Source organism: Salvelinus alpinus, chromosome 8 (genome assembly GCF_045679555.1).
Source record: "Salvelinus alpinus chromosome 8, SLU_Salpinus.1, whole genome shotgun sequence".
In the NCBI taxonomy this organism is placed as follows: domain Eukaryota; kingdom Metazoa; phylum Chordata; class Actinopteri; order Salmoniformes; family Salmonidae; genus Salvelinus; species Salvelinus alpinus.
In genome coordinates, this window is record NC_092093.1 from 69,114,321 (window position 1) to 69,139,964 (window position 25,644).

The 25,644-nt window shown below is 46.7% G+C and overlaps 1 protein-coding gene across 1 annotated transcript in view; it reads right to left on the reverse strand.

The window, feature by feature from the left end:
* Positions 1–259: 259 nt before the first annotated feature.
* LOC139583600 (catenin delta-2-like) overlaps positions 260–25,644 on the reverse strand; it is a 400,634-nt gene continuing 375,249 nt past the window's right edge. Inside the window, exons 22-25 of the mRNA XM_071414857.1 lie at positions 12,550–12,676; positions 7,614–7,745; positions 5,134–5,210; positions 260–4,673 (exon numbers count right to left, since the gene is read on the reverse strand). Coding sequence (XP_071270958.1) covers positions 4,353–4,673; positions 5,134–5,210; positions 7,614–7,745; positions 12,550–12,676 — 657 coding nt within the window. The 3' untranslated portion in view covers positions 260–4,352. The remainder of the gene's footprint in view (positions 4,674–5,133; positions 5,211–7,613; positions 7,746–12,549; positions 12,677–25,644) is intronic.

Here is a 25,644-nt window from a genome sequence, read left to right on the forward strand (position 1 = left end):
GAGCACCGCCAGCATTCAAAAGTGACCAAAACATCAGCCAGGAAGCATAGGAACTGAGAAGTGGTCTGTGGTCACCACCTGCAGAAGCACTCCTTTTTTGGGGGTGTCTTGCTAATTGCCTATAATTTCCACCTTTTGTCTATTCCATTTGCACAACAGCATGTGAAATTTATTGTCAATCAGTGTTGCTTCCTAAGTGGACAGTTTGATTTCATAGAAGTGTGATTGACTTGGAGTTACATTGTGTTGTTTAAGTGTTCCCTTTATTTTTTTGAGCAGTGTATATATATATATATATATGGAATGACATCAAACACATATAAACCATGTGTTTGATACCATTGTATATATATATATATATGCAGTGTCTTCAGAAAAGTATTCACACCCCTTGACTTTTTCCACATTTTGTTGTGTTACCGCCTGAATTTAAAATGGATTAAATTGTTTTTTTTTGTCACTGGCCTACACACAATAACCCATAATGTGGAATGATGTTTTTCAATTATTTTTTAACAAATTAATAAAACATGAAAAGCTTAAATGTCTTGAGTTAATAAGTATTCAACCACAGGAGGTTGGTGGCAGCTTAATTGGGGAGGATGGACTTGTGGTAATAGCTGTTGTGGAATAAGTGGAATGGTATCAAACACATGGTTTCTATGTGTTTGATGTCATTCCAATAGTGCCGTTCCAGCCACTATTATGAGCCGTCCTCCATTCAGCAGCCTCCACTGTATTCAACCTCTTTGTTATGGCAAGCCTAAATAAGTTCAAAAGTACTTAACAAGTCACAATAAGTTGCATGGACTCCCTCTGTATACAATAATAGTGTTTAACATTATTTTTGAATGTCTACCTAATTTCTGTACCCCACACATACAATTATCTATAAGGTCCCTCAGTCGAGCAGTGAATTTCAAACACAGATTCAACCACAAAGACCAGGGAGGTTTTCCAATGCCTCACAAAGAAGGGCAGCTATTGGTAGATGGGTTAAAAAAACACACATTGAATATCCCTTTGAGCATGATGAAGTTATTAATTACACTTTGGATGGTGTATCAATACACCCAGTCATTACAAAGAAAATCCTTCCTAACTTAGCTGCCGGAGAGGAAGGAAACCGCTCAGGGATATCCCCATGAGGCCAATTGTGAAGTTAAAACAGTACAGTGTTTAATGGCTGTGATAGGAGAAAACTGAGGATGGATCAACAACATTGTAGTTACTCCACAATACTAACCTAATTAACAGAGTGAAAAGAAGGCAGCCTTCCAAAACATGCATCCTGTTTGCAACAAGGCACTAAAGTAATATGGCAAAGCAATTAACTTTTTGTCCTGAATACAAGGTGTTATGTTTGGGGCAAATTCAATACAATACATTACTGAGTACCATGCTCCATATTTGCAAGCATAGTGGTGGCTGCATCATGTTATGGGTATGCTTGTAATCGTTAAGGACTGGGGAGTTTTTCAGGATAAAAAATAAACGGACTGGAGATAAGCACAGGCAAAATCCTAGAGGAAAACCTGATTCAGTCTGCTTTCCACCAGACACTGGGAGATTAATTCCCCTTTCAGCAGGATAATAACCTAAAACACCATGCCAAATCTACAATACAATTGCTTACCAAGAAGACATTGAATGTTCATGAATGGCCAAGTTACAGTTTTGACTAAAATCAACTTATCTATGGCAGGGGGCCTCCCGAGTGCCGCTTGAGGTGTCACTACAGACATTACAGACCTGGGTTCAATCCCAGGCTGTGTCACAACCGGCCGTGACCGGGAGTCCCATAGGCTGGCACACAATTGGCCCAGTGTCGTCCGGGTTAGGGGAGGGTTTGGCCGGGGGGGGGGGGGCTTTACTTGGTTCATCACGCTCTAAGCGATGCCTTGTGGCAGGCCGGGCGCCTGCCAGCTGACTTCCGTTGTCAGTTGAACGGTGTTTCCTCTGACACATTGGTGCAGCTGGCTTCCGGGTTAAGCGGGCGGGTGTTAAGGAGCGCAATTTGGCGGGTCATGTTACGGAGGACACATGACTCAACCTTCACCTTTTCAGAGCCCATTGGGGAGTTGCAGCGATGAAACAAGATCGTAATTGGGGAGAAAAAGGGTGGGAAAAATAAATACAAATAAATAATCTGTGGCAGACTTGAAAACACATTTGACAGGGCTGGAAGAATTTCAAAAAGAATAATGGGTATAATGTTGCACAATCCAGGTGTGTAAAGCTCTTAGACTTACCCAGAAAGACTCACAATCGTTGCCAATGGTGTGAGATATTTCTGTATTTCATTTTCGACACATTTGCAAACATTTCTAAAAACCTGTTTTCACTGTCATTATGGGGTATTGTGTGTAGATGGGTGAGAAAAAAAATATTTAATCCATGTTGAATTCAGGCTGTAACAACTAAATGTGGAACAAGTCAAGGGGTATGAACACTTTCTGAAGGCTCTGTATATATAGATTTGTCATTCATTCTATATGGACATGTCAGTCTAGTGAATTTTGCTTTGGGTTGTGTTTTGTAAAATCTGACTCTTATCTGGAGGGATGCCTCTTCTTTCAGACATTGATCAAGACACACACCCAAATGCGCACATGCACACACACACACACACACGCACACACATACACGCTCAACTAACATAGGCAGGTCTGTTCATTTAAGAAGGAGACGTACGTATCCCTTTCTATAGTGATACCCCTCTGTAGGTAGTGTATAGCTTACTCCCATCAAAACACAGTTAGGAACCAAAGCAGTTACAAACAAGAGAGAGAATGACTGGTCATGGTCTGTAAACGTCAACTGAGAGTCGCATACATCCTCCAGTCTAGGGCTGGAACCAGAGAGGGCAAAGTTTGGCACAATGTCACTTCTCTCTCTAATGTACAGTGGTGGTACGTACAACCTAGTAGAACGTCTTAGAAAGCAGAAGGTTGGTTCTTGTACAAGGGACAGATTGTATCATGTAACTGTGGATGACAAAACCATCTTCAAAATAAAATATCAGAGTGTGGAAACGGAGAAACAAGAAACATATATTTCAAATATCTACATCTAATTGTTTAGGCAGTGAAAAAGCAGTCTGTCAAGAAGGAGTGTGGAATGATGTCATCGGTGTTGTAGTCGGTCTTGAACTGCTTTGGACAGACATTTTTCGTGATCAGAGAACAGACAATACTGCTAGTCAACCACTGGCAGTTCGAACAGATGTGGTGTGGGAAAGGGAGACAGTGATCATTGATAGACATTGTTCCAAATGGTGTGTGTTTTCTTCTCAGCCTCTCCTGTTACAGACTAACAGTATGCAGTGGTCGGTCGCTAGTGACTCGTGTAATATACACAATACCACACAAGTCTCTCAACTGTCACTGTACTGTACTGTACACCAAAAATACTATACATCCACAACTTAAAAAAATACAAATAAAAAATATGTGAAAATAAAATGGCTGGAAGAGTCTTCTTGAATAGAGGACATTCCATAGAAAGGTGAAAGTCAGAAGTCAATGTAATGAATGGGTGGAAAGCTGCTCCCTTAGTTTTTCCTGTAAACATCCACTCCTGCCTTGAGCTTGGTGTTTTCCACTCATCCCTCTCTCCCTTCTCTGTTCTGTGGCTTTTCATCCCGACTGGCCAAAGAACCCTCACCGCCACTCTTTCTCTCCTCCATTTCTCCTCGTCTCTTCTCCTCCTTTCTGAAGGTCAATGTAAGAGCCCTCCGTCATCATTCACTTGTTTTCTCGCTTTCTTTCCGTCAAGGCCTTCACTCTCTCTCTCTTTCTCTTTCTTTCCGTCAAGGCCTTCACTCTCTCTCTTTCTCTTTCTTTCCGTCAAGGCCTTCACTCTCTCTCTCTCTTTTCTCTTTCTCTTTCTTTCCTCTGTCTCTCTCCCTCTCTCGTTCTTTCTCTCCCTTTTGACATATCCATACATTCACTTTCCCAGTGGAACAAGCTTTGAACAAACTGAACTGGTAGAAAGAAAATGTATTGTGGTATTCATGCACATGCAGTCTCTCTTCACGCCTCAGTCCCTAACAACCCCCTGGCACCTCCCTCCTCTACCCCCTCAATCTCTGCTGCGGTTAGTAACTAATATTAACCTCCCACTCCCACTCCCACCTTACTCTACACCAGTGTTTTCACTCCCAGTCCTGGAGAGCTACAGGACCATGGAGGCTTTTGTTCCAGCCCAGCACTAATAAACCTAATATCCTAAAAACAACTGTTCATAACACTTCAATTACTTGAATCAGGTGTTGTTACTGCAAGGCTGGAGCTAAAGCCTGCACAAGCCTATGTCTCTCCAGGACCAGAGATAAGTTGTGACTCCTGTCTCTAGACCCAGGAGTCAGGCGAAGCCGGGTAGTGGCTGGTCTCGTAGTTGAGTTCGGAGTAGGGCCGGGATGCAGAGTAGAAGTCCACGTAGTTGCCAGTGGATTTGAGGCCCAGGTGCATCCGGAGGTCAGTGGCAGCCTGAGACGGGGGCTGGGGGAGGGGCTGGTCTGGAGGCTCGAAGAAGGAGTCATCCAGCATGCGGCCGGGGTTCTGCGGCGGAGGGAAGGTTGGAGGGAGGGATGGAGGGAACGTGTCGTAGTCTTTTATAGGTGTAGAGGAGCAGTCTGCCTGCGGAGCTATGGTCATGGGCTGAGGAGGGATCTGGAGAGGAAATAAAAACTCATCACACCTCAGAAACTATACAGTTAGTTTCATCTTCCAAAATTGAGGCTGTATTAAGTTTACGTTGACACATTTCACAGAGCCGTTTAATTGGTCTAACTTCATCTGAGGTGATAAGATAAGGTTTTTAATTGGATAAGCGCGAGGTGTGGTTTCAGGTTTCCACGGTTTCACGCTCTCCAGTTTGTGGGCGGGGCATTGGTGAAGATTCCGGAACACATCAGAGCTTATCAGAACCTCCACCTTCCTGAAGACGCAACCATGACAACCATCACCATGGCACCAGATGCCAAGGAGGTAACTTGCTAACAAGACGTGCCATAAAAATCTGTGCGTGTCTGTGTGTGCGTGCAGCAATGTTAGTGTGTGTGTATGTGCATGCCTGCATGCACATGTGTGTATTTGTGTGCGGGTGTGTGTTTGTAGTACTGTAGCTCACCTGGTTGTGTTTAATGTCGTCATTAGCAGTTACATAAGATTTCCGGAACAACGTGGATGTTCCACAGGAGATTTGGACTGAAAGAAGAGAGAGACGGTGTCAGAGAGAGAGAGAGTGTGTGAGAGAGAGAGAGACGGTGTCAGAGAGTGTGAGAGAGTGTGAGAGAGAAAGAGAAAGATAAAGAGAGCGTGTCAGAGAGAGAGACAGAGAGAGAGAGAGGGAGAGAACATTTGTGAGTGTAATGTTTATTGGTATTTTTTAAATTGTTTATTTCAATAGCTTTGGCAATGTAAACATGTGTTTCCCATGCCAATAAAAGCCCTTTGAAATGAATTGAGAGAGAGAAGGAAAGAAAGACAGAAAGAAAGACAAAGACTGAGAGAAATAGATGGAGAAGAAGTGTGAGAAAGAATAAGTATATTAAAGAGAGAATGTGTCCTTCAGCCTGAAAACATGTCAGAACTTCTGATGAAAACACCATCAGCCTTCAGCCTGAAAACATGTCAGAACTTCTGATGAAAACAACATCAGCCTTTAGCCTGAAAACATGTCAGAACTTCTGATGAAAACACCATCAGCCTTCAGCCTGAAAACATGTCAGAACTTCTGATGAAAACACCATCAGCCTTCAGCCTGAAAACATGTCAGAACTTCTGATGAAAACACCATCAGCCTTCAGCCTGAAAACATGTCAGAACTTCTGATGAAAACACCATCAGCCTTTAGCCTGAAAACATGTCAGAACTTCTGATGAAAACACCATCAGCCTTCAGCCTGAAAACATGTCAGAACTTCTGATGAAAACACCATCAGCCTTCAGCCTGAAAACATGTCAGAACTTCTGATGAAAACACCATCAGCCTTCAGCCTGAAAACATGTCAGAACTTCTGATGAAAACACCATCAGCCTTTAGCCTGAAAACATGTCAGAACTTCTGATGAAAACACCATCAGCCTGAGAACATGTCAGAGAATCTGGTGAAAATAACATCAGCCTGAGAACATGTCAGAGAATCTGGTGAAAATAACATCAGCCTTTAAGTCGCACAATTAATTAGTGAGAAAATGTCTATACAGAATGTAAGTCAAAAATAGTAATTAGTGAATGCCTCTTAATAAGTTAAGAGAGCTACAGGAAACTGCCAAAATAAAGGGGTGTTGGGCCACCACGGGCCTCCACGAGCCTCCACGAGCCTCCACGAGCCTCCACGGGCCACCACGAGCCAGAACAGCATCAATGCACCTTGGCATCAATTCTACAAGTGTCTGGAACTCTATTGGAGGGATGCAACACCATTCTTCCACGAGAAATACCATCATTTGGTGTTTTGTTGATGGTGGTGGAAAACGCTGTCTCAGGCACCGCTCCAGAATCTCTCATAAGTGTTCATTTGGGTTGAAATCTATCCACCATGGCATAAGGTTTACATATTTTTCATGCTCATCAAACCATTCAGTGACCACTTGTGCCCTGTGGATGAAGGCACTGTCATCCTGGAAGAGACCACTCCCATCAGGATAAAAATGATCAGTCAGAATGGCTGTATTGGCGTTTACCTTGTCCTCTAAGGGGTAGACCACAACAGAGCCACCAGAACCATCATTTACTGCAGTTACCTGTATATTACAATAATAATAATAATAATAGATGTATTTTATATAGCACTCTCATTACAAAGACAATATCAAAGATGCTTTGAAAACAAAACTAAAACAAATGTAGGATTCTGGAAGTGGCAGGTCTTGACTGAGGCGATGGACAAGTGAGATAGCGAATTGTTGATGATTGATGTATTATACAGATGTACCTGGCGTAGGCTACAGCCATACAGTAGCCTGTTGAGTTTCAGAATAAACCCTTTGATTCGAGAACTCAAACCTTTGTCCTGGACATTCTTTTATTCGTGATCTATTGAGGTTATTATATGAGAAAAACTCAGCAATGGATAGAGGGAGGAGGGAGAGAGAGGGAGGGGGAGAGAGAGAGGGAGGAGGAGAGAGAGAGGGGGGAGAGAGAGAGAGGGGGGAGAGAAAGAGGGAGGGGAGAGAGAGGGGAGAGAGAGAGGGAGGGGGAGAGAGAGAGGGAGGGGGAGAGAGAGAGGGAGGGGGAAAGAGAGAGGGGGAGAGAGGGAGGAGGAGAGAGAGAGGGAGGGGGAGAGGGAGGGAGGGAGGGAAGGAGAGAGAGAGAGAGGGATGGGGAGAGAGAGAGAGGGGGGAGAGAGGGAGGAGGAGAGAGAGAGGGAGGGGGAGAGGGAGGGAGGGAAGGGGAGAGAGAGAGAGGGATGGGGGAGAGAGAGGGAGGGGGAGAGAGAGGGAGGGGGGAGAGAGAGGGAGGGGGAGAGAGAGGGAGGGGAGAGAGAGGGAGGGGGAGAGAGAGTGAGGGGGAGAGAGAGTGAGGGGGAGAGAGAGGGGGGAGAATGGCGGAAAGAGATGCGTAGATAGAAAGTAATAATCTATTCTTTATATTTCCTCTCACACACCTGCCATGGCGTCTTTCCGGGATGTGTGCTCTCCTTTGTTGCTGTGGAAACCTGCGTTGGTTGCCGTGGAGTCGTTTTCGGGCTTGCGATCCTTCATACTCATCATCTCTCTGGGAGAGGCCGGGGCGCTTACTGTATCACACACACACCGGTCAGACACACACAATCACACACACACACATTATTCATCATTAGGTATGTTTAGTGTGACAGCATGAAGGTCGTCTCCTGCAGGTCAGAGTAGCACACAGTAATTCCCTTGAAAACCCTTACTCACACACGAACATACAGACACTCACTCACAGGGGGCATGTGATCTCCTCTTACAGTCCCCTGAAAATGCTTACTCACACACTACAGTCTATGATACTGCTTACCTAAACACTCTTATTTACATTTACATTTAAGTCATTTAGCAGACGCTCTTATCCAGAGCGACTTACAAATTGGTGCATTCACCTTATGATATCCAGTGGAACAACCACTTTACAATAGTGCATCTAACTCTTTTAAGGGGGGGGGGGGGGGTTAGAAGGATTACTTTATCTTATCCTAGGTATTCCTTAAAGAGGTGGGGTTTCAGGTGTCTCCGGAAGGTGGTGATTGACTCCGCTGACCTGGCGTCGTGAGGGAGTTTGTTCCACCATTGGGGTGCCAGAGCAGCGAACAGTTTTGACTGGGCTGAGCGGGAACTGTACTTCCTCAGAGGTAGGGAGGCGAGCAGGCCAGAGGTGGATGAACGCAGTGCCCTTGTTTGGGTACACTCTTATCAAGTGTATACTTCATACATAATATAAACTGCTCACCTACACTGTATTAAACCATCCAGATCAGAGAAGGCTTTAAGTAGCATGTTCATCCCTAAAAGACTACAGCATTATATAAATATAAATAACCTAATAGAAACATACACAACGTACTGTTCCTTACTAGAACAATAGAGAGATGAGGAGAGGAGGGGAGGGAAGAGGAGAGGTGGGGAGAGGAGGGGAGGGGAGGGAAGAGGAGAGGTGGGGAGAGGAGGGGAGAGGAGGGGAGAGGAGGGGAGGGAAGAGGAGAGGTGGGGAGAGGAGGGGAGGGAAGAGGAGAGGTGGGGAGAGGAGGGGAGAGGAGGAGAGAGGAGGGGAGGGAAGAGGAGAGGTGGGGAGAGGAGGGGAGGGAAGAGGAGAGGTGGGTAGAGGAGGGAAGGGGAGGGAAGAGGAGAGGTGGGGAGAGGAGGGGAGAGGAGGGGAGGGAAGAGGAGAGGTGGGGAGAGGAGGGGAGGGAAGAGGAGAGGTGGGGAGAGGAGGGGTGGGGAGAGGAGGGGAGGGGAGAGGTGGGGAGGAGGAGGGGTGGGGAGAGGAGGGGAGAGGGGAGGAGGGGAGGGGAGGGAAGAGGAGAGGTGGGGAGAGGAGGGGAGGGGAGGGAAGAGGAGAGGTGGGGAGAGGAGGGGAGAGGAGGGGAGGGGAGGGAAGAGGAGAGGTGGGGAGAGGAGGGGTGGGGAGAGGAGAGGAGGGGAGAGGTGGGGAGAGGAGAGGAGGGGAGGGAAGAGGAGAGGTGGGGAGAGGAGGGGTGGGGAGAGGAGAGGAGGGGAGAGGAGGGGTGGGGAGAGGAGGGGAGGGGAGGGAAGAGGAGAGGTGGGGAGAGGAGGGGAGAGGAGGAGAGAGGAGGGGAGGGAAGAGGAGAGGTGGGGAGAGGAGGGGTGGGGAGAGGAGGGGAGGGGAGAGGGGGGAGAGGAGGGGAGGGGAGGGAAGAGGAGAGGTGGGGAGAGGAGGGGAGGGAAGAGGAGGGGTGGGGAGAGGAGGGGTGGGGAGAGGAGAGGAGGGGAGAGGTGGGGAGAGGAGAGGTGGGGAGAGGAGGGGAGAGGAGGAGAGAGGAGGGGAGGGAAGATGAGAGGTGGGGAGAGGAGGGGTGGGGAGAGGAGAGGAGGGGAGAGGAGGGGTGGGGAGAGGAGGGGAGAGGAGGGGAGGGGAGGGAAGAGGAGAGGTGGGGAGAGGAGGGGAGAGGAGGGGAGAGGAGGGGAGGGGAGGGAAGAGGAGAGCTGGGGAGAGGAGGGGTGGGGAGAGGAGAGGAGGGGAGAGGTGGGGAGAGGAGAGGAGGGGAGGGAAGAGGAGAGGTGGGGAGAGGAGGGGTGGGGAGAGGAGAGGAGGGGAGAGGAGGGGTGGGGAGAGGAGGGGAGGGGAGGGAAGAGGAGAGGTGGGGAGAGGAGGGGAGAGGAGGAGAGAGGAGGGGAGGGAAGAGGAGAGGTGGGGAGAGGAGGGGTGGGGAGAGGAGGGGAGGGGAGAGGTGGGGAGAGGAGAGGAGGGGAGGGAAGAGGAGAGGTGGGGAGAGGAGGGGAGGGAAGAGGAGGGGTGGGGAGAGGAGGGGTGGGGAGAGGAGAGGAGGGGAGAGGTGGGGAGAGGAGAGGAGGGGAGGGAAGAGGAGAGGTGGGGAGAGGAGGGGTGGGGAGAGGAGAGGAGGGGAGAGGAGGGGTGGGGAGAAGAGAGGTGGGGAGAGGAGGGGAGAGGAGGGGTGGGGAGAGGAGGGGAGGGAAGAGGAGAGGTGGGGAGAGGAGGGGAGAGGAGGGGAGAGGAGGGGAGGGAAGAGGAGAGGTGGGGAGAGGAGGGGAGGGGAGAGGTGGGGATGGGTGAGAGAGGAGAGGAGGGGAGGGGTGGGGAGAGGAGAGGTGGGGATGGGTGGGAGAGGAGAGGAAAGGAGGGATGGGTGGGGAGAGGAGAGGAGAGGTGGGGATGGGTGGGGAGAGGAGGGGAGAGGTGGGGATGGGTGGGAGAGGAGAGGAGGGGAGGGGAGAGGAGGGGAGAGGAAGGAGAGGAGGGGAGAGGTGGGGAGAGGAGAGGTGGGGATGGGTGGGAGAGGAGAGAGGGGATGGGTGGGGAGAGGAGGGTGGAGATGGGAAGGGAGAGTAGGGTTGGGGAGGGGAGGGGAGGGGAGAGGAAGGGTGGGGAGAGGAGGGTTGAGGAGGGGAGAAGAGGGGTGAGGAGAGGAGTGGAGAGGAGTGGAGAGGAGGTGAGAGGAGGGGAGATATGGGAGGGGTGAGGGGAAAGGAGGAGAGAGGTGGTGAGAGGAGAGGGGAGAGGTGGGGTGGGGAGAGGAGGGGAGAGGAGAGGAGGGGTGTGGTAAGGCGGGCAGGGGAGGGGAGAAGAGGGGAGGGGAGTGTGACAACCCTGTGACAGCAACTATGTTAAACGGATAATCACTACCGTAACACAACACCGTTAGATCCTGTAACCCCGGAGACCAGGCTCTTCACTGTTAGATACGGTTACCCATGGAGATCAGGTCTGAGAGCTATCAGCATGGTACAGTGAGCGCCTAGGGGCTTTGAAAGGTCACACACGCTTGCAGAGACACATGCACGCACATGCACACACACAAACATACACACACACTCACAGTTAGAACAGTCATGTGAGCAGGATCAGTCAGTTACTCTGAGATTGTCTGAGGAGAGAAACAGTTCAGCCATGAAACCCTTATCATTTACTACAGTTCCACAGAGACAGTGTGTGTGCATGGGCCCCTAGGTCAGGGTCTCTCTTGGCTGGTGTTAATCACAGAGAACAGACAAGGTCCTACATTTGAATGATGATGACGCACACACATCTCTCTCGCTCTATCTCTCTCTCACCCTCTTCCCTCCCTCCCTCCCTCTCTCAATCTGCTTTGATCGGTCTCAGAGGCTAGAAAACATGGTTGTAGCAGATCCAGAACAGCATGTACTGGAGAGCAGGGGAACAGAAGAACGAGAGAACCATGCAACGCAGGAATAGAGTGATAAAGGAGAGGGAGAATGAGGAGAGGAACGTCGGAGGAGAAGATGTGTGGAGGGAGGTGAGGGATGGAGGAAAGGAGGGAGGTGAGGGATGGAGGAAAGGAGGGAGGTGAGGGATGGAGGAAAGGAGGGAGGTGAGGGATGGAGGAAAGGAGGGAGGTGAGGGATGGAGGAAAGGAGAGAGGTGAGGGATGGAGGAAAGGAGGGAGGTGAGGGATGGAGGAAAGGAGGGAGGTGAGGGATGGAGGAAAGGGGAGAGGTGAGGGATGGAGGAAAGGAGGGAGGTGAGGGATGGAGGAAAGGAGGGAGGTGAGGGATGGAGGAAAGGAGGGAGGTGAGGGATGGAGGAAAGGAGGGAGCAGGGTTTCTATATCCCTCTAAGCTCCTGATTCTCAATGTCAATATTCAAAGTTAGACTCATCTTCCCCTCCTCTTACAACTTACGTCATCATGTCTGACTTCACTCCTCAGGGAACTGTTATCACTACTATACCACACTCTCACTTGCAGTATGCCATTATAATACTGTTCTTAGTAGGTGCAGAGAAATGAAGTGGCAAGACATAGTGATGTTTTTTTCATTGACCTTGAGATGGAACAGCTATTGAACACACAGGCACATACGCACATGCACAAGCGTGCGCACACATACACACACACACACACACACACACATACACGTACATACACACCATTAAGCAGGGAAGCTAGTTGCTCTGAAGCTAAGGCCAGGGCCAGTTAAAGAGTCCACTAAGCCAGAGGGAGGAAAAGCACTTTTCTGCCTCATCACCAGGCTAAATCCACTGTGGAGGAAGCACAGCCACAGGCAGGCTAGCCCTGGTGCTATTGGCTATTGCTAACCATGTCTGAAAGCCCGTAGGCACGCTAGCACTGATGCTAATGGATAATGATAATGCACTCTTCCTATAGCTCTCTGGCTCATTGGCCTGTTTAAGGGAGAGGAAGTTGGAGGCAAGAGTTTATCAGGGTGACAGAGGACAGCTTACACACACACACACACACACACACACACACACACACACACACACACACACACACACACACACACACACACACACACACACACACACACACACACACACACACACACACACACACACACACACACACACACACACACACACACACACACACACACACACATACACACACACAAGCACTGACCTGAGCGGTTGTTGGGTGAGGTTCGTACGGGGGATACAGAGGGGGTGCGAGAGGAGGAGTAGGGTCTCTGTCTGTCTCTCTCTATCGTAGAGGCAGAACCAACAAAGTGATACTGAGAGTATCCATCCTGTAGGAGAGAGAGAGAGAGAGAGAGAGAGAGAGAGAGAGAGAGAGAGAGAGAGAGAGAGAGAGAGAGAGAGAGAGAGAGAGAACAAAAGAGGGAGAGAGAAACTTGTTAGAATCGCCCTATAAATTACACACATTGAAAAATCCATCCTACAGAACATACACAGACAGATATATTAAAATGTCTTCAAAATTAGTTTAAAAAAAAATCAAAAATATTAATACAAATAAATACAAATGAATCACACACCACAGTGATCCCTGTTAGGTCCTTCATCAGATGAATATAACACCAGTGATCCCTGTTAGGTCCTTCATCAGATGACTACAACACCACAGTGATCCCTGTTAGGTGATTCACCAGATGAATATAACACCAGTGATCCCTGTTAGGTCCTTCATCAGATGAATATAACACCAGTGATCCCTGTTAGGTCCTTCATCAGATGAATATAACACCAGTGATCCCTGTTAAGTCCTTCATCAGATGACTACAACACCAGTGATCCCTGTTAGGTCCTTCACCAGATGAATATAACACCAGTGATCCCTGTTAGGTCCTTCACCAGATTAATATAACACCAGTGATCCCTGTTAGGTCCTTCACCAGATGAATATAACACCAGTGATCCCTGTTAGGTCCTTCACCAGATGAATATAACACCAGTGATCCCTGTTAGGTCCTTCACCAGATGAATATAACGCCAGTGATCCCTGTTAGGTCCTTCACCAGATGAATATAACACCAGTGATCCCTGTTAGGTCCTTCACCAGATGAATATAACACCAGTGATCCCTGTTAGGTCCTTCACCAGATGAATATAACACCAGTGATCCCTGTTAGGTCCTTCATCAGATGAATATAACACCAGTGATCCCTGTTAGGTCCTTCACCAGATGACTACAACACCACAATGATCCCTGTTAGGTGATTCACCAGATGACTACAACACCACAGTGATCCCTGTTAGGTCCTTCATCAGATGAATATAACACCAGTGATCCCTGTTAAGTCCTTCATCAGATGAATATAACACCAGTGATCCCTGTTAGGTGATTCACCAGATGACTACAACACCAGTGATCCCTGTTAGGTGATTCACCAGATGACTACAACACCAGTGATCCCTGTTAGGTGATTCACCAGATGACTACAACACCACAGTGATCCCTGTTAGGTCCTTCATCAGATGAATATAACACCAGTGATCCCTGTTAGGTCCTTCACCAGATGAATATAACACCAGTGATCCCTGTTAGGTGATTCACCAGATGACTACAACACCAGTGATCCCTGTTAGGTCCTTCACCAGATGAATATAACACCAGTGATCCCTGTTAGGTGATTCACCAGATGAATATAACACCAGTGATCCCTGTTAGGTCCTTCATCAGATGAATATAACACCAGTGATCCCTGTTAGGTCCTTCACCAGATGAATATAACACCAGTGATCCCTGTTAGGTCCTTCATCAGATGAATATAACACCAGTGATCCCTGTTAGGTCCTTCATCAGATGAATATAACACCAGTGATCCCTGTTAGGTCCTTCATCAGATGAATATAACACCAGTGATCCCTGTTAGGTGATTCACCAGATGACTACAACACCAGTGATCCCTGTTAGGTCCTTCACCAGATGAATATAACACCAGTGATCCCTGTTAGGTCCTTCACCAGATGAATATAACACCAGTGATCCCTGTTAGGTCCTTCATCAGATGAATATAACACCAGTGATCCCTGTTAGGTCCTTCATCAGATGAATATAACACCAGTGATCCCTGTTAGGTCCTTCATCAGATGACTATAACACCACATTACAGCAGCTGTTGTTTCAATATAAAGACTGTAGACGGAACAGACACGAATCTTCAGTTGGGTTCACCCACCAATTAAGTCAACGTCTACACTAACGATGCTTCTCCACCTGAACCACCCTAAACTCCACTCACATAATTGCTGCTGTATAATTGCTGTGTTGATATGACAGATACCTATTGAGCTGGAACACAATGAAATAAAGAAGAAAAACAGGATAACTGAAAACAATACTTAACATAGCATTGGATTCAGCATTAGGACCCTCTATACAAGAGCCATAACTCTTATAGTTAATAATGATGTCATTATACTGTAACGCACGCACACATCATGTCCTGCCGTGACATGCCTGTTTCCTGCAGAGCTCCAGAAGGATCAAAGGTTGGATCCTCTCTGATACAGTTCAAAGACGCCCCAATTTCCCTCTCTCCTCTCCTCATATCCCCTCACTCTCATTTACCCCCTCCACACCCTCACTTATCTTACCCTCTCTCCTCTCCTCATATCCCCTCACTCTCATTTACCCCCTCCACACCCTCACTTATCTTACCCTCTCTCCTCTCCTCATATCCCCTCACTCTCATTTACCCCCTCCACACCCTCACTTATCTTACCCTCTCTCCTCTCCTCATATCCCCTCACTCTCATTTACCCCCTCCACACCCTCACTTATCTTACCCTCTCTCCTCTCCTCATATCCCCTCACTCTCATTTACCCCCTCCACACCCTCACTTATCTTACCCTCTCTCCTCTCCTCATATCCCCTCACTCTCATTTACCCCCTCCACACCCTCACTTATCTTACCCTCTCTCCTCTCCTCATATCCCCTCACTCTCATTACCTCCTTCCGTACCCTCACTTATCTTACCCTCTCTCCTCTCCCTATCTATCTTCACCTTCACCCCCCCCAGCAAGTAGAGAGTTTGGTTGCCAGGCAACCATTGTGCCTCTTGCATCTAACCACATTGGACAGGTATTTCAAGGCTGTAAGGTAAGAGGCGAATAAAGCACTTAAAGCCTACACACAAGGTGCGTGCGTGTATGTGTGTGTGATGCGATTAGGCTGAATAAAGGTTCCGAAAAAATGGTTCGTCCCTCCAGGCCTCAGCCACGGCAACTTCTGTCGTTTTAACACACTCATTCCATGTCATGCTTTTTAACCTTCAGCCCTTCATGCTTTTATTTTTTCCCTACAGTCAAATCCCCTTTATGTTCTCACTGAGACAGCTGTATAACGTGTGTGTGCATGTCGGTGCATGTGTGCATGCGTGTGTGTGTGTGTGTGTAAAGAAATAGTCGTGACTCATCAAACTGGGAATGGGAGAGAGGACAATGGGAAATTAGTGTTTAATGTTAGACATATTCCATATTCAAGTGTTGAGCCACAGAATAAATTAATAAGTAAGGGATTTTATATAATAAAACACTCTGATCTTATAACTGAATTCCTAAAGCCCAATAAAGGCTAAAGTCCCAGGTAGTGACTATTTGAAAGGAATCTAATGAAACTTTTACCATTCAGTAGAATGTTAAGGATATTTTGAAATGAAAACTATGTCACACACATGCTCACTAGCCAGCAAGAAGGCATACACATATTCTATCTCTCACACATGACTACGCCTCAGACAGCTCAACTCCCTCTCCTACTCCTCTCTCTGCACTCCCCTCGCCTCCCCACCACAATCACCATCCCCAGATATAGCATACATCCAACACATCTATCGTACCACCCCCCCCACTGGCATTCTCTGCTATCAAACTGTAGTTAGACTGGAAACCATGCAGAGCAATGCACACAGGCCTCACACATGCTATAAATCCAACACACGCAGAACACATGCACACAGCATGTGCGTGACCTTCCCGTGCTACGCATGATCAGTAACCTTGCCTGACACCTGATTTACGTTAGCTGTCAGGAAATCTAATCACATTTCATTTGTCACAAGCTTCGTAAACAAAAGGTGCCGACTAACAGTGAAATGTTTACTTACGGGCCCTTCCCAACAACGTGGAAATAATAGAAACATAATAACACAAGGAATAAATACACAATGAGTAACGATAACATGGCTATATACACGGGGTACCAGTACCGAGTCCATGTGCAGGGGTACGAGGTAATGCAGGTAGATATATACATATATGTAGGGATAAAGTGACCAGGCAACAGGATAGATAATAGACAGTAGCAGCAGTGTAAGTGATGAGTCAAAAGAGTTAGCGCAAAATGGGTCAATGCAGATAGTCCAGGTAGCTATTTGATTAACAATTTAACTACTTATTTAGCAGTCTTATTGGTTGGGAGTAGAAACTGTTCAGTGTCCTGATGGTTCTAGACTTGGTGCATCGGTACCGCTTGTCATGCAGTAGCAGAGAGAACAGTCTATGACTTGGGTGGTTGGAGACTTTGAAAATGTTTAGGGCCTTCCTCTGACACCGCCTGGTATAGAGGTTCTGGATGGCAGGGAGCTTGGCCCCAGTGATGTACTGGGCCATACACACTACCCTCTGTAGCGCCTTGCAGTCGGATGCCAAGCAGTTGCCATACCAAGCGGTGATGCAGCCAGTCAAGATGATCCCAATGGTGCAGCTGTAGAACGTTTTGAGGATTTGAGGGCCCATGAGAAATATTTTCAGCCTCCTGAGGGGGATGAGGCTTTGTCGTGCCTTCTTCACGACTGTTTTGGTGTGTGTGGAGCATAATAATTCTTGACTGATGTGGACACCGAGGAACTTGAAGCTCTCGACCCTCGCCACTACAGTCCCAAGGAGCTTTTTTTTGTCAAGCCTCTACTTTAACTAATGCTCTCGGCTGTAAGGCCATTTCATTTGGTGACTTTGGGTCTTTTGAGCATCATGCTATACTGTTTACATGTCGGCCACCAGTGCTGGTCACAACCCTGTAAAAGCCACCAAAGCACTGCCTCACTTTCTATACTGATCTTTCTGAACTATTGTCTATTGCCCTTGAGAACTGTGATAAAACCATTGTGTTGGGTGATTATAATATTCTTGTTGACAAAGAGATTCCAAGGCCATTGAATTTATGAATATTTTGAGCTTGATGGACTTTAGCCAACATGTTACTGGGCCCACCCATAACTGTGGCCATACTCTGGACCTGGTTATTACCAAGAGGCTTTCTATTGACATATCCTCTATTGTTGATGTTGCTTTATCTGATCACCACTGTGGATTTCTTACTATCTTGTTGCCCATAGCACAGGGTAATACTGAACGCATCATTAAGAAACGCTATCTTACCTCTGAAGTTGCAACAGATTTTATTGAGTGTATGAACAGTACTCCACCACCTATTCTACTTTCCTCTATTGATGATTTAGTTGATAAATGTAATAGCATTAGGGGAACTATTGATGCCACAGCTCCAGTAAAGTTGAAAAAGGCCACATCCAAACAGAGAGCTCCTTGAATGAGTGAGAAAACTAGTCAATTAAAGAGAAATTGCAGAAAGGCAGAGCGTAAGTGGAGAAAGTAAAAGTTGCGGGTCCATTATGATATTCTGAGAGAACAATTTGGCATATATAACAAGGCAATTAGAAATCCCAGATGGGCTCATTTTTCAAATTTGATCACTATAAATCAGAATAATTGGGGAGTGCTCTTCTCGACCATTGATGGCCTGATAAATCCTAATACCGCAAACCAACAGTGCATTCGGAATGTATTCAGACCCCTTCCCTTTTTCCCACAAAAATGTATGTTATAGCCTTATTCTAAAATGGATTAAATAATTATTTTCCCTCATCAATCTACACAGAATACCCCATAATGACAAAGCGAAACAGGTTATTTGATTTTTTTGTACATTTCTAAAAAATAAAAAACAGAAATACCTTATTTACATAAGTATTCAGATACTTTGCTATGAAACTCAAAATTGAGCTCAGGTGCATCCTGTTTCCATTGATCATCCTTGAGATGTTTCTACAACTTGATCGGAGTCCACCTGTGGTAAATTTAATTGATTGGTCATGATTTGGAAAGGCACACACCTGTCTATATAAGGTCCCACAGTTGACAGTGCATGTCAGAGCAAAAACCAAGCCATGAGGTTGAAGGAATTGTCCGTAGAGCTCCGAGACAGGATTGTGTTGAGGTACAAATCTGAGGATTAAAGCGTTGAATGTCCCCAAGAAAACAGTGGCCTCTTTCATTCTTAAATGGAAGAAGTTTGGAACCACCAAAACTCTTCCTAGAGCTGGTCGCCAGGCCAAACTGAGCAATCGGGGGAGAAAGGCCTTCGTCAGAAGCCGATGGTCACTCTGACAGAGCTCCAGAGTTCCTCTGTGGAGATGGGAGAACCTTCCAGAAAGACAACTATCTCTCCAGCACTCCACTAATCAGGCCTTTATTGTAGAGTGGCCAGACGGAAGCCACTCCTCAGTAAAAGGCACATGACTGCCCGCTTGGAGTTGGACAAAAGTGACCTAAAAGACTCTCAGAAACAATATTCTCTGGTCTGATGAAACTAAGATTGAACTTCTTGGCCTGAATGCCAACTGTCACGTCTGAGGAAACCTGGCACCATCCCTATGGCGAAGCATGGTGGTGCCACCATTATGCTGTGGGGATGTTTTGTGTGGGGGGGACTGGGAGACTAGTCAGGATCGAGGGAAAGATGACCAGAGCAAGGATTCTTGATGAAAACCTGCTCCAGAGCCCCCAGAACCTCAGACTGGGGTGAAGGTTCACCTTCCAACAGAACAACGACCCTCAGCACACAGTCAAGACAATGCAGGAGTGGCTTCGGGAGAAGTCTCTGAACGTCCTTGAGTGGCCCAGCCAGAGCGCGGACTTGAACCTGATCGAACATCTCTGGAGAGACCTGAACATAGCTGTGCAGCAATGCTCCCATCTATCCTGACAGAGCTTGAGAGGAGCTACAGAGAAGAATGGGCGAAACTCCCCAAAAACAAGCGTCATACCCAAGAAGACTCAACGCTGTAATCACTGTCAAAGGTGCTTCAACAAACTACTGAGTAAAGGGTCTGAATACTTATGTAAATGTGATATTTCCATTTTTTTATTTTATAAATGTTCTAAAATGTCTACAAACCTGCTTTTAATGCTATGTCATTATGGGGTATTGTGTGTAGATTGATGAGAAAAAAGCAATTTCATCAATTTTAGACCAAGGCTGTAACGTAACAAAATGTGGACAAAATCAAGGGGGCTGAATACTTTCCCAATGCACTGTATGTCAACTTTCCTCCACATCTAAATGTGATGAGTTTGCAGCATATTTCCTTCTGGACAGACTGGGTTGGCCTCTCCAGTCCAGTTCTAAAATAGTTTAGGACCTATTTAACCCTTGGTGGACATAATATAAAGAAAGTGTGTCTGTACTCTCTCTCTCTCTCTCTCTCTCTCTCTCTCTCTCTCTCTCTCTCTCTCTCTCTCTCTCTCTCTCTCTCTCTCTCTCTCTCTCTCTCTCTCTCTCTCTCTCTCTCTCTCTCTGCCTCTCTCTCTACCTCTCTCTCTGCCTCTCTCTCTGCCTCCCTCTCTGCCTCCCTCTCTCTCTCTCTCCCTCTCTCTCTCCCTCTCTCTCTCTGCCTCCCTCTCTCTGTCTCTCTCTCTCTCTGCCTCCCTCCCTCTCTCTGTCTCTGCCTCCCTCTCTCTGTCTGTCTCTCTCTGCCTCCCTCTCTCTCTCTCTCTCTCTGCCTCCCTCTCTCTCTCTCTCTCTGCCTCCCTCTCTCTCTCTCTCTCTGCCTCCCTCTCTCTCTCTCTGCCTCCCTCTCTCTCTCTCTCTCTCCCTCTCTCTCTGCCTCCCTCTCTCTCTGCCTCCCTCTCTCTCTGCCTCCCTCTCTCTCTGCCTCTGCCTCCCCCTCTCTCTGCCTCTGCCTCCCCCTCTCTCTGCCTCTGCCTCCCCCTCTCTCCCTCTGCCTCTCTCTGCCTCTCTCTGCCTCCCTCTCTCTCTCTGCCTCTGCCTCCCTCTCTCTCTCTGCCTCTGCCTCCCTCTCTCTGCCTCTGCCTCCCTCTCTCTGCCTCTGCCTCCCTCTCTCTGCCTCTGCCTCTGCCTCCCTCTCTCTGCCTCCCTCTCTCTGCCTCTGCCTCCCTCTCTCTGCCTCTGCCTCCCTCTCTCTGCCTCTGCCTCCCTCTCTCTGCCGCTGCCTCCCTCTCTCTGCCGCTGCCTCCCTCTCTCTGCCGCTGCCTCCTTGCCTCTGTCTCTGCCCCTCTGCCTCTGCCACCGGCAGTTCTTAGTGTCAGCATCAGGACAGACAAAGAAGACTTGGCCGACTGTCTGTGTTGGATTGAACAACCCTGGAAGGTACTGAGAGAGAGAAAGAGAGAGAGACAGAGAGAAAGAGGGGGAGAGAGATAGCAGACATAGAGTAAGTAGTGGGGAGAGAAAGTTATAGTAAATAGAGGGAGAAAGAGGTAAAAGACAAGTCCAGGAGGGACAACGTTGTATCTTTGTGATCAGCAGAATCACCTCTCTGTGACGTCAACACCTCCAGTCTGTTTATCCAGCCCCTTAAGGTACAGTGTCAGTCATGGCATCCATAGCTTCGTATATGAGTTTGTGGTTACATTCCTACCCTCAGCTAACCATACCAAGTGGCAACGTCAAGCTGTTAAATTCACACATTCTGCCATTCAATAATAGCAAATTTACAGATATAAAACCCTAGCGATCATAACATAACATGTTGATAAACTTATACTTGGACACAACACAGAACTTATGTTTTATTGATGACTGGAGTCTACATTTGATCTCATCAGCATCTGTTCTATTTTCATATGTTTATTTGGCTCCCGATCCATGCTCATGTTCTCTAGCCCCAAGGCAAACCCTGTCTACATATTCTGTAGGAAGTGATTAACAGTTGTAAGTGGAGTCTCCAACACACACACACACACACGCACGCATGCACACACAGGCAGACACACACACATGCACTGTGTGAGGAGACAGTGTGTGTGAATGTTCTCATTACCCCAGACTTCAAAGCAAACAGCATTCTGAGATGGCAGTTCAAACCACCTCATTATTGACCTAATCCTATATTCTCCTCTCTTCTAACACAAACATGTAACAGAACACACACTCTGCTTGTACTTGTAGTATTACACACACACACACACACACACACACACACACACACACACACACACACACACACACACACACACACACACACACACACACACACACACACACACACACACACACACACACACACACACACACACACACACACACACACACACACACACACACACACACACACACACACACACACTACTAATACCGTAAACCATTGCCACACATACTCATTTCAAGATCTCCTCAACTCCTCTCTAAGTGCTGTAACTAGCCTACTTTAAGGCTTTTCTGATCGATGGTTCATATATGGGAGATCCTAACATGTACAGGAGACTGTGTCATTCTTCTACTACCAATAACTCAAAATCCAAATGTCCTTTCAAAGACGTTCTAGTCAATCAAATTCTTCACTCTCATTTCTCGCTACTTTGTATGAGGTAAACTCCTGTATTCATCTCAATTAGTACCCCTGGTTAAGGACAGGGAGACAAAAACAAAAGGTTTTTAGTCTGAATACACCATTCCCACACACTCTCTCTATCGAGGGCTACTGTTGTCCATCCATCTGCCTGGGTGTACTGTCTACTGTCCCTCTCCTCCTTTCCCCCCTTTCCTTCCACTCTCTTTCTCTCTCCTCTTTCATACGTGCAAAGATTGAGTGGGGAGTCTAGGCAGCAGAGTGGACTATCCCCGGAAGACACTAAAGTTGCAACAGCAGAACACTCTCTGGGGTGACTTTGGGACAAGACTTTTGTTGAATGTGTTAATGTTGAATCTGTCAGAGACTGTGTACAGATGTAGGATCTTAATTTGAGCCAGCTTGCTACAGCAGGAAAACAATCCTGCAGCAACAGGAAATGTCAATTATTAAGTGGATTATATTTAATGGACATTTTTTTGTAGGGTTTGATAAATTTTTTGTAAAAAGTCTGAAATGTGAAAGTGGAAAATACAAATTTCAGTAAACTGTTTAAACTTGAAATACACTGCACGTTTTAGATTTCTTGCATTGCAGGAAAGTTCTTCTGCAACAAGGTGATCAAATTAAGATCCTACATATGTATGTGTCAGTGACATTGGTCATTCAGGTGTGACAGACAGGAGTAGACAGGACAGCCTAAGGCTGATACCATGACACACAAACAGGGCAGTGTATTACTCACGCTCGTGCACCCACACACACCAAACATTGATGAACTACTGTCCACCCATCCTGAAATCATGTAGGGAATTGAAAATATTTGAATTAAAAAAACTGAAGAATAACTTGGATTCTAACCTCCTTCACTGCACTCCCATTCACTACAGCTGTATTCACTGAACAGATCAGAACATCTATAGAACCCAGCTAATCAAGTTGGGTCTGAGTGTTCCTTTTCCAGAGGGAGAGAGAGAGAGAGAGAGAGAGAGAGAGAGAGAGAGAGAGAGAGAGAGAGAGGGGAACAGGGAGACAGAGAGAGAAAGGGATGAGAAAGAGTGAGAGAGAGAGAGAGAGAGAGATAAAGGAGAGCTATTTAGAGAGAGAAGGGATATAACTTGAATAGACTAACAGTACACGATAGACCCTGGGCTTGGGGCTTGGGGCTAAGCAAAGTCTTATTTAGGAAACATTCACAGTAAATATTTCATAGTACTGTTTTGTTGTTCCTCTCATCTAAACCCCATTGTTCTTCTGTGTGAACATTACACACACACATTTTATTAAAAAAATAAACTGAAATATCAAATCAAATCAAACGTTATTTGTCACATGCCCCTAATAAAACAAGTGTAGACCTTACTGTGAAATAATTACTTACAAGCCCTTAACCAACAGTTCAGTTCAAGAAGAGTTAACAAAATATTAACCAAGTAGGCTAAAGTCAGGGGTACAGGTTAATCGAGGTCATTTGTACATGTAGGTAGGGGTGAAGTGACAATGCATAAATAATAAACAGCGAGTAGTAGCAGTGTACAAAATAAATGGAGGTGGTGGTGGGGGGGGGGGGGGGGGGGGGTCAATGTAGATAGTCTGGTGGCCATTTGATGAGTTGTTCAGCAGTCTTATGGCTTGGGGGTAGAAGCTGTTAAGGAGCCTTTTGGTCCTGGACTTGGCTCTCCGGTACCGCTTTCCGTGCGGAAGCAGAGAAAACAGTCTATGACTTGGGTGACTGGAGTCTCTGACAATTGTATGGACTTTCCTCTGACACCGTCTATTATATAGGTCCTGGATGGCAGGAAGCTTGGCCCCAGTGATGTACTGGGCCGTACGCACTACCCTCTGTAACGCCTTACAGTCAGATGCAGAGCAGTTGCCGTACCAGGCGGTGATGCAACCGGTCAGGATGCTTTCGATGGTGCAGCTGTAGAACATTGAGGATCTGGGGACCCATGCCAAATCTTTTCAGTCTCCTAAGGGGGATATCACATTTACATAAGTATTCAGACCCTTTACTCAGTACTTTGTCTTCTTGGGTATGATGCTATAAGCTTGGCACACCTGTATTCGGGGACTTTCTTCCATTCGTCTCTTCAAATCCTCTCAAGCTCTGTCAGGTTAGATAGGGAGCGTTGCTGCACAGCTATTTTTAGGTCTCTCCAGAGATGTTCGATCAGGTTCAAGTCCGGGCTCTAGCTGGGCCCGGGACTTCTCCCGAAGCCACTCCTGCGTTGTCTTGGCTGTGTGCTTAGGGTCGTTGTCCTGTTAGAAGAGGAACCTTCGCCCCAGTCTGAGGTCCTGAGCGCTCTGGAGCAGGTTTTCATCAAGGATATCTCTTTACTTTGCTCCGTTCTTCTTTGCCTCAATCCCGACTAGTCTCCCAGTCCCTTCTCCCCTGATTGCTCAGTTTGGCAGGGCATCCAGCTCTAGGAAGAGTCTTGGTGGTTCCAAAGTTCTTCCATTTAAGAAAGATGCAGGCCACTGTGTTCTTTGGAATCTTCAATGCTGCAGAAATGTTTTGGTACCCTTCCTGAGATCTGTGCCTTGACACAATCCTGCCTCGGAGCTCTACGGACAATTCCTTCGACCTCATGGCTTGGTTTTTGCTCTGACATGCACTGTTAACTTTGAGATATTATATAGACAGGTGTGTGCCTTTCCAAATCATGTCCAATCAAGTTAAATTAAATAAAATCAATGTATATATAAATGTATTTATATAGCCCTTCTTAGATCAGCTGATATCTCAAAGTGCTGTACAGAAACCCGGCCTAAAACCCCAAACAGCAAGCAATGCAGGTTTAGAAGCACGGTGGCTAGGAAAAAGTCCCTAGACAGGTCAAAACCTAGGAAGAAACTTAGAGAGGAACCAAGCTATGAGGGGTGGCCAGTCTTCTTCTGGCTGTGCCGGGTGGAGATTATAACAGAGCATGGCCAAGATGTTCAAATGTTCATAAATGATCAGCATGGTCAAATAATAATATCAATCAATTTAATTTACCACAGGTGGACTCCAATCAAGTTGTAGAAATATCTCTAAGAATAATCAATGGAAACAGGATGCACCTGAGCTCAATTTCGAGTCTCATAGCAAAAGGTCTGAATACTTATGTAAATAAGGTATTTCTGTTTTACATTTTTTTGAAATGTGCAAAAAAATCTAAAAAGCTGTTTCGTTTTGTCATTATAGGGTATTGTGTTAGAATGCTGAGGAAAAAAACCTATTTAATCGATTTTAGAATAAGGCTGTAATGTAACAAAATGTGGAAAAAGTCAAGAGGTCTGAATACTTTCCGAAGGCACTGTATACACTGAGTATACAAAACATTAGGAACACCTGCTCTTTCCATGACATAAACTGACCAGGTGAATTCAAGTGAAAACTATGATCCCTTATTGTTGTCACCTGTTAATCCATTTAAATCAGTGTAGATTAAGGGGAGAAGACAGCTTAAAGCAGGATTTTTAAACCTTGAGACAATTGACAAAATATTTAAGTGCCTTTGAACGGGGTATATTAGTAAGTTCCAGGCCCACCGGTTTGAGTGTGTCAAGAACTGCAACGCTGCTGGGTTTTTCACGCTCAACAGTTTACTGTGTGTATCAAGAATGGTCCACCACCCAAAGGACATCCAGCGAACT